This window comes from Phaethon lepturus, unplaced genomic scaffold, assembly GCF_000687285.1.
Source record: "Phaethon lepturus isolate BGI_N335 unplaced genomic scaffold, ASM68728v1 scaffold48470, whole genome shotgun sequence".
In the NCBI taxonomy this organism is placed as follows: domain Eukaryota; kingdom Metazoa; phylum Chordata; class Aves; order Phaethontiformes; family Phaethontidae; genus Phaethon; species Phaethon lepturus.
The window spans coordinates 7,021-15,306 of NW_010510684.1; the positions used below are offsets into that span (position 1 = coordinate 7,021).

Genomic DNA, 8,286 nt, shown 5'->3' on the forward strand with positions numbered 1-8,286 from the left:
GAAGCTGGGCCAGTTATTTTACAAAGTTCATACCAGCAACCTACTCATGCTATACTATCATATCTGAGGGAACGCTGGTGGTGCACAGCCACTGAAATTGTACCTCCAGGATCCTCTGGACCCCGTGTCATGACCTGCAGCCAATGAAACACCAAAACAAGTTCAAGCAATGTGTGAGCAGCAGTGGCGGGGAGAGTCACTGGTAGTGTCCCGAGTCCATGTTAATGCCATTAATGAAGCAACAGTAGAAAAAACAAGAGCAGGTAGACTTTTGCCCAGTTTTATTTACTTTATTTTCACTCTTTAGGAAACAGAACTAACCATGTAAAAGGTGGATACGATACATGTCCTATTTGTATCAGTACGGACAACAGAAGCACGTTCTGCACATGACTCTTGAAGGTAATTAATGCCAGATTTGGAAGGGTAAACTTCTAGCATCGGTCATCCTTTGGAAAGGACTTTTGGCACCCTGGCAGCTAACTGGGGTTATCAGTACAGTTACTGGAAAGCTGAGTCTTCCATGAACAGTGCTTCAGCTTCACATATGTGTCCCACAAATTTGATTTTTAACATCACAAATGTTCAGATTTCCTTCTGGCAATATGTGACTTGGTGGGAAACCTTCTGGTTGACCAGATGTGACCAGACAAAAAGAGGATATACAGGTCAGGAACTCTCCATGTTTTGGGGCATAATCATACTTAATTTTGTAATAACATAACATCTAGCTCCTATAGAGTGGTTTTGTCTGTGGATTTTAAATATCTATTAAGCGAAGATCAACCCTGCTGTACAGAGGTGAAGTCATTTGCCTGAAATCACCAAGCCGACCCCAGTAACAACAGATCTAGCAGTGAGCCCCAGTCCCATCATTCCTTTCATCATTTGGTCAAACGTATTGAAGCCAAAAGCTTCATTCAATGTTGTCCCATCACACGTGACATTGTACAGACACAAAAGCAGGCTTTATGTGGAGAAGCCACAGCTTAAAGATCAGGAGCAGGGCATGAGTAGAAAGCTATTAATGCTGTTAATACAGATAGTAAGCAGAAGCACATCCATAAAATGATTTGGCTGGGATAAAGCCCATAGCAGGGAGTCTGTCACCAGTCTTGTAGGTGTATTGAATGAGGCAGCTACTGACAACATTAGCCCCCCAGCAAGGAAGCTTTGACCAAAGCCATTCAAATGGACTCCTTGAGTTGAAGGATAGGGAAGATTCATGCTTTCACTGCCTGTGAGAAATACCACAGGCTTCTTTTACAGATATGCCACTGCCCAATGTGACTTCATAACTTTCCCTGCCTCAGTTTTGTCATCTGCAGAATATGGAGAACGATGTCGATTCTCTTTGCAAAGCACATTGAGATCTGTGGCAGGAAAGTGCTACATAACCGCAAAACATTTATTGTTAGGCTGTTGGTAGTTGTTACATGTAATTCAGATAGTTACTGTGGCTTTTCTTTGCGCGACTTGAGTGAAAGTTCTGCCAGCCCCATCCTGAAGCCATGTGTGAGTTTTCTTACACTCATGTTACTAGAAGCAGCATCTCCACGCCTTGTCTCACCTTCCCGCCTCCCCTGAGACCTCCCTGGCTGGAGCAGAGATCAAGCAGATAAGTGGCAAGCAAGTTCTAAAAATGGGAGGAGTAAGAGATGTGTGCAAATTCTGGGAATCCACCTCAAACCCCTACCCCACCTCTTCCCATCACCTCCCGGTGCCCGCCCCCAGCTTCAGCCTGCTCCCTTAAACTGCTGCTGCCCTGTGCTGGGTTGAGCATTTTCGGCTGCTGAGTGCAGGACTCGCACCGAGCAGTCGGCAGTGCCAGGTGGGACAGACATGGTGGTGCTGAGGTTACGGAGCTGGGCTCCCCTGGGGCCTCTCCTCTCCCTGCTCTTTTCTACCAGCATGGCGGTAAGTGGAGAGACGGTGTTAGAAAACACGTCGGCGCGGAAAACGCTGTTGGAGAAAATTAACTGAAAATGGTCTTCTTTCTTCTCTTCAGTACATTGCTACCAGAGAAAACTGCTGCATATTAGACGAACGATTTGTAAGTACCTGAACAATTTTCTTTTATCTTAAGAGTCTAACTAAAGCTCTCCTGCGCTGATTATTAACTACCTAATGGTAGCTTTATTGGATCTTCATTGTTTTTTTTTTTTTTCTGAAAGTTATTAAATGCGCTGTGCTTAAACCCGTTATCCATTAATAGAGGTATACGCTTGGTAAAAATGTAGACGAGGCTGCACTGTTGACAAAAGCATATATGCAGAAGACGCTACAAGTAACAGCATGCACCGTTTTCTTGCTATGTGTGTATATGTACACACAGCGCAAAACTAAACTGCCTCTGTAAATTCAAATACAGCAGGCAAAGTGGCAAATGCCTGCCCCTTTTTACCTGCAATCATTTGTACAAGCGGTGCCTGAAAGTTTCCCTGCCGAAATGCTCTGCTCTCCTTTTTTTGCTCCTGAAACGCTGCCTGTTATTTATATTCTATATTCTTTCCTCTTTAGGGTAGCTACTGCCCAACGACCTGTGGCATTGCAGATTTCTTTAATAAATACCATCTCACTATGGATAATGAACTGCAGGAAATGGAGAGGATTTTGCGGCAGATTACTAACTCCACAGCAACAGCAGAACATTTGATTCAACACATCCAAAGCCTCCATCCTCCAGAGAAGCAGACACTACCAAGTGAGAATATAAAAATAACTACACAACTGAAAAATAGAATTTATGTAGTTTTCTTGGTTTTTAATTTGCCTAATTGCAATAATTTCATACCTTTGCTTGTTTTACAGATTCAATTGACGATTTTACTCAGAAGTCCAAGAAAATAATTGAAGAAATTATCAGATATGAAAACACTATTTTGTCTCATGAAAGTACTATACAGTAGGTATCTTCCACCTTTTACATCACTTGGCAATCCAAATCATTTTCTTTCTATTCTTTTATCAAGTGCAGCTAAGGCTCCCTCAGAAAGGTGGTTTGTGCTCGTGTGGACCATTGTGCCCACACTGTCGTTAGTAGCTGCCTAGCAAGACACAGAAGGATCATGAGGATCTGATATTGCATTCTCTGCTCATCTGCGTAAGCCATTAATTGCACATGAAGTGCAAGATAAGAATGTCAGGAAGCATGGTGGTATTTTTATTTATGTTTCTTTTGCTGTGACAGCTACTCCTAAAATTTTTGTCATGACCTTTGGAGATTTTATTAATACAAGTTTGTGCTGTAATGCAGAGTGTGTGAAATATTTGTACAATCATTCACTCTGGGGCATTTTGCTGAATGAAAATCAGCTCAGTTACATTGATAGAAAACATAAGCAACTATAAACTCAGTGGTAATATTTAGTAAATTGACATTGAAAAGAAAATGGAAAACATAATTAACTTTTCTAAATCTTGAGGGTATGTTTTTTGACCTGAATGTAGAAAAATCTCCACTTATATACCAATATATCAAAGATGATTTAGGCATTCTGACACTTGCAGCAGTTTATTTACAGCATTTATGTTTTACAAATTCATCCATAATTAATGAGGAATAATTTATCATTTACTTCAGGAGAACAAAGAAAAGCTTTCCATAGAGTTATATTCATACATTAATTACTGGTTTGAGCTTTGCTGATTAAAGTCAAGTCAGGTTTTGCATAAGGTTGGGTTTTGCATAAGGTTGAGTTTTGCATAAGGTTAAGCATGTGCTTTCCTATTTTGCCCAGTTTCCTCGACTTTAAATATCAGTGCTAATAAAGGCACCCCCTTTTACAGGGGTGTATGTAGCAACATGCTACCTAGGTGAGGCATGTGTGCTGGGAAATGCGTGTTGCATATCCAGAAACGGCTGAAACAACAAGCCATTTTTATGCCTCTCTGTCCAGACAGTTGACAGATACACATATACTGAACAGCAACAGGATTACACAGCTGAAAGAGAAGATTGCCCGGCTTGAGTCACACTGTCAGGAGCCATGCAGAGACACAGCTGAAATACAGGAGACAACTGGAAGAGGTGTGCAAAATGCTTCTTGTATGGTGGAGGGTTAATTCAATTACAAGTATCACCAGTTGGTGTCACAGCAATGAGCTATTTGTAATCTTATGGGACATAGATTTCTGCAAAGGTGTATAAGATTGCAAGTTATTAAACCAGTGCTTGGATCAATATAAGGTCTAGGTAGATGCTCTGCAAATAAGGTCTTCAGATGGAACAGAGGTCTTGCTTGCTTCTTTGGCCAAAGTATTATTATCCCGAAATGTATGCTAAACATGAAGGACATGAGTAGGGTTTCCATAGACAGAGGACAAACAGAATATAACTCATTATCACATTTCTACTGAGTCACCTGAAAAAAAATTAATTATTCCATTAGCTCCAAAGTGCCTTTTTTGTTGCTGTAGAAATTAATGCAATGACTATATTTTACATTTAAGTTGCTTAAACCCGATGTGAGACTAAATTCCTCCTCATCTTACTCAAGTCCCGTGACCTTCAGTAGGATTTTTTATTGCAATGACATTGAAGTATGTGGACTAAATAGCTAACTTTGCAACAATGACATTTAGATGAATTGTATTTCTTGCACCAAGGAAGTTACAATATCAAATAAATGTGAGGATAGAACTGTAGCTAGATTAATAATGATCCTCTGAATATCTTTCTTTCAGATTGTCAAGACATTGCAAACAAAGGTGCCAGAAAAAGTGGTCTTTATTTTATCAAGCCTCAAAAAGCCAAGCAGTCATTCCTAGTCTACTGTGAGATTGACTCATATGGCAATGGCTGGACAGTATTACAGAGGGTATGCCACTTAGATATGATTACCATGAGCAAGCTTATTGCATCAGCACTGGTTTTATTTACCTACATAAGCTACATATCTTTTTGATTGACTTTTGGTTGGTTTTGTTGTGGGTTTTTTTCCACAGAGACTGGACGGGAGTGAGGACTTCAAGAAAAATTGGATTCAGTACAAGGAAGGATTTGGACACCTATCTCCAGATGACTCCACTGAGTTCTGGCTGGGCAATGAAAAGATTCATTTAATAACTACACAGTCCACTCTGCCATACACCTTACGAATAGAACTGGAGGACTGGAGTGGCAAAAAAGGGTATTTGCTCATGATGCTTCTGAAAATGATGGTTTAAAACCTGCTGCTCCCACTGCTGCGCCAGTTTGTACAGCGCTCTGAAAAAATTATGAGCCCTTAGACCTGTTGACATGCATAGGACACTGCTTTGGCTCCTGAACTCACAGCTGGGACAGCGGTCACTGTGTGTGACTTGTTGCCAGGCACACATGTGTGTCTGAAGGCCACATGCTAGCATCTCTAGTTTATTTGGCAGAAGGAATCTGTTTCTTCTTTTCAGTTTTCTTCACATCTTATGTATCTTATGGACTAGATGATCCATTGTAGGTCCTTTCCAACTGAACTAGTCTATGCTATTATTTTCTTTTCTATTCTATGTATTCCATAGTCTAGGAGGGCTTACTAGCCTTGCTATTTCTTGAGATATCTGCTCCTTCCTCCCACCAAGAATTTCCTCATGACCTAAGCAAGCCTAAGCATTATGAACCTGGGAGATATATATGTGTGTGTGTTTTTATACAATGTAGATCTTTCATACATCACTGAAGACTAGTAGTCAGAAAACATGTCTGATACTGGAGCACAAAAACTGGTTGGATGTGTGTCATTGAACTGAAGTACACACCCAGTCATGCAAAACCAATTCCTTTTCAAATGCTAGGATGCCATAAAAGCCTTTTCTACTGTTCTAACACCTATATAGTTTTCATTCATGCATGTACTGGGAATGTAGCATGCTCATATTCACCATTCTTCTTTGGTAACAGCACTGCTGACTATGCCGTGTTCAAAGTGGGAAGTGAAGACGACAAGTATCGAATGACTTATGCCTACTTTATTGGTGGTGAAGCTGGGGACGCCTTTGATGGCTTTGATTTTGGAGATGATCCAAGTGACAAATCCTTTACCTATCATAATGGCATGCGGTTCAGTACCTATGATAACGATAACGATAACTTTGCTGGCAACTGTGCTGAGCAAGATGGATCTGGATGGTGGATGAACAGATGTCATGCTGGCCACCTCAATGGCAAATATTATATAGGTAAAGTATCTTCTAAATACCTATAACCCAGGACACCACGTTTGAACGACAAAGAAAAATGAGTCAATTTCATTGAGTATGTTTTGCCATCTGGAGTTCCCAAAGCTAGCGTAGCCCATTCTTTGCAATAACTCTTAACACCAACAGGAGGAACTTACGGCTGCTCTCCAGCTCAAAGTGGAAGAATCAGTCCTGAGGGAAGCAAACTAGGGGGAGAATGGCAGTGAGCAGTACCTGTTAGCATGTTCCAGGGATGCCATGGAGGTGTTAGTACCAGAAAAATGTACGGATACATTTTAGAAAGCAACTAAACGTTTTGCTCCAACTGATATTTTTTAGATGGTGTGTACACATCAAAAGATGCTAGTCCATCTGGATATGACAATGGCATTATCTGGGCAACCTGGCGTGACCGGTGGTACTCCATGAAGAAAACTGCAATGAAAATCATCCCATTCAACAGACTGTCAGTAGATGGACAGCAGCACAACTTGGGCAGCGCCAAACAGGTTCGACCACAGGGCCGAGGAGATATTTAAAATGACAACAGAATATTGTTATCATTTCAAACACCACGCATGGACAGCTGAAGTGTTAAGCTCAGTGCATCTTAGAGAAGTTGGCTGTGTTTGCCATTTTTTCACAGAAATATTTGTACTTTGATTTTAGTATACCTTCCACGTTACTGTTTCTTTTAACAGCTAGATAAATGGATAGTCTCATGATCAGAAATAATCCCTTACCTTCATGTGTTTTAAATGCTACATTTTTAATTTCCAGCTAGTATAACTATATGTGAACACTATCAACATGTCATCATAGCCTTATGTACTTCTTTCTTTAGGAGAACATTAAAATGCTCTCTTTTTTTGTGTTGTAGGTTGGAGACTCATAAAGGGACAATTTCACAAAGACTGGTCTGAACAGGGAAGACAAATCTTTTCTCTTTTAGGCACTGATCTTACCTAACGTTATACAGTTCAATTTTGACTAAAAACCGCCGCTGACTGTAAAATGCCCAAGCCTCTTCCCTGAGAAGTGCTTGCCTCTGTACATGGTTATTTTTTCTGTACAAATTCTCAATAAATTTTTGATTATTACAAAAAATCTGAACTAGTTGTCTGTGCTTTACTGTTAGCCAAACAAAACAAAGTAAACTTTATGTTGGTTGGAAGGTTACTCTGATCAAACCTGTTTGATTCAGTCATTCCTGAACTGCACGCCAGTAGTTTCTGCTCTTTGTTTAGAAGCAAGTGTTGGAGCTATTTCTCCATAAAATGTGGCTTGTTTCCAAAATTTTTCATTCTGTTTTCTGATGAAATTGATTTGTGACATAGATCAAAGTACTAGCAACTTGAAAGAGGCCTAGTTTACTGCTGAAGGCTACTTAACCGAGCTTACCACAAAGTAATGAATGCATTTTCAATCAGGACGTGTTAGGAAGCATACTATCAATGACCAAGAACAGATATTTTACTCCAGAGCATATGTATTAACAAGTTTCTCAAATATTACTCAGAATAAAAGTTTCATTTGCACATAGTATTACACTGTACAACCAGCATTCCTGAATACCCGCTTTTTATTCATAAATCTTTAAAAATTAATATAATGTATCTAGTGCCACTATCCAACAAAGAAATGTTGAAAAGAGCAGTAGAAATTCATTGTATTTTACTTGCATTTTCTTTTTCTCGATCTGGTAATAATTTTCCATGTGATCCACGTGAGCAAACTCACAGCACAGATCAAGAACAGCAGAGTTTGCGATGCTGTCTGAATGTACACACAGAATATTTGATGAGGGGTGCATTAGCGAATCAAGTTAGGTTTGTGGATATATTGCTCAGCAAAAAATACAATCAGAGCTAGAATATATATCTGTATCTATATCTACCTCAAGTTGATATATTAAGAAGTGAAATATTAAATGTATCCTGGCCTTTATGTTTAGCTGCTAGTGAGAGGCCAGAAGTTCACCTGGTATTTCTGAATAGCACAGTCAAATGCTTTATTTTAAAGACAGGCAGACATTACACTAATAAGGCAGATCTTAAAGGCAGTTGATGCTGACTCAACACTTTTCTGGTTTTGATGCCCAGGTCTCTTGCAAGGCTGCTGCTGAGCCTC

General features: G+C 40.0%; 1 protein-coding gene across 1 annotated transcript; it reads left to right on the forward strand.

Annotated features, from left to right (window-relative positions):
* Positions 1–1,883: 1,883 nt before the first annotated feature.
* On the forward strand, positions 1,884–7,209 carry FGG (fibrinogen gamma chain). Its single transcript, XM_010281565.1, has 10 exons — positions 1,884–1,917; positions 2,009–2,053; positions 2,521–2,704; positions 2,812–2,905; positions 3,900–4,030; positions 4,687–4,820; positions 4,948–5,132; positions 5,879–6,156; positions 6,496–6,665; positions 7,037–7,209. The coding sequence occupies exons 1-10, from the start codon at positions 1,912–1,914 to the stop codon at positions 7,049–7,051; spliced, it is 1,242 nt and encodes a 413-aa protein (XP_010279867.1). The 5' UTR covers positions 1,884–1,911; the 3' UTR covers positions 7,052–7,209.
* The last annotated feature ends 1,077 nt before the right edge of the window (positions 7,210–8,286 follow it).

Excerpts from the sequence above, each read along its gene's own strand:
- FGG (XM_010281565.1), top strand. Across the intron at positions 2,054-2,520 it reads GCATATTAGACGAACGATTT|GGTAGCTACTGCCCAACGAC; the intron begins GTAAGTACCTGA and ends TTTCCTCTTTAG. Across the intron at positions 2,906-3,899 it reads TCTCATGAAAGTACTATACA|ACAGTTGACAGATACACATA; the intron begins GTAGGTATCTTC and ends CTCTCTGTCCAG.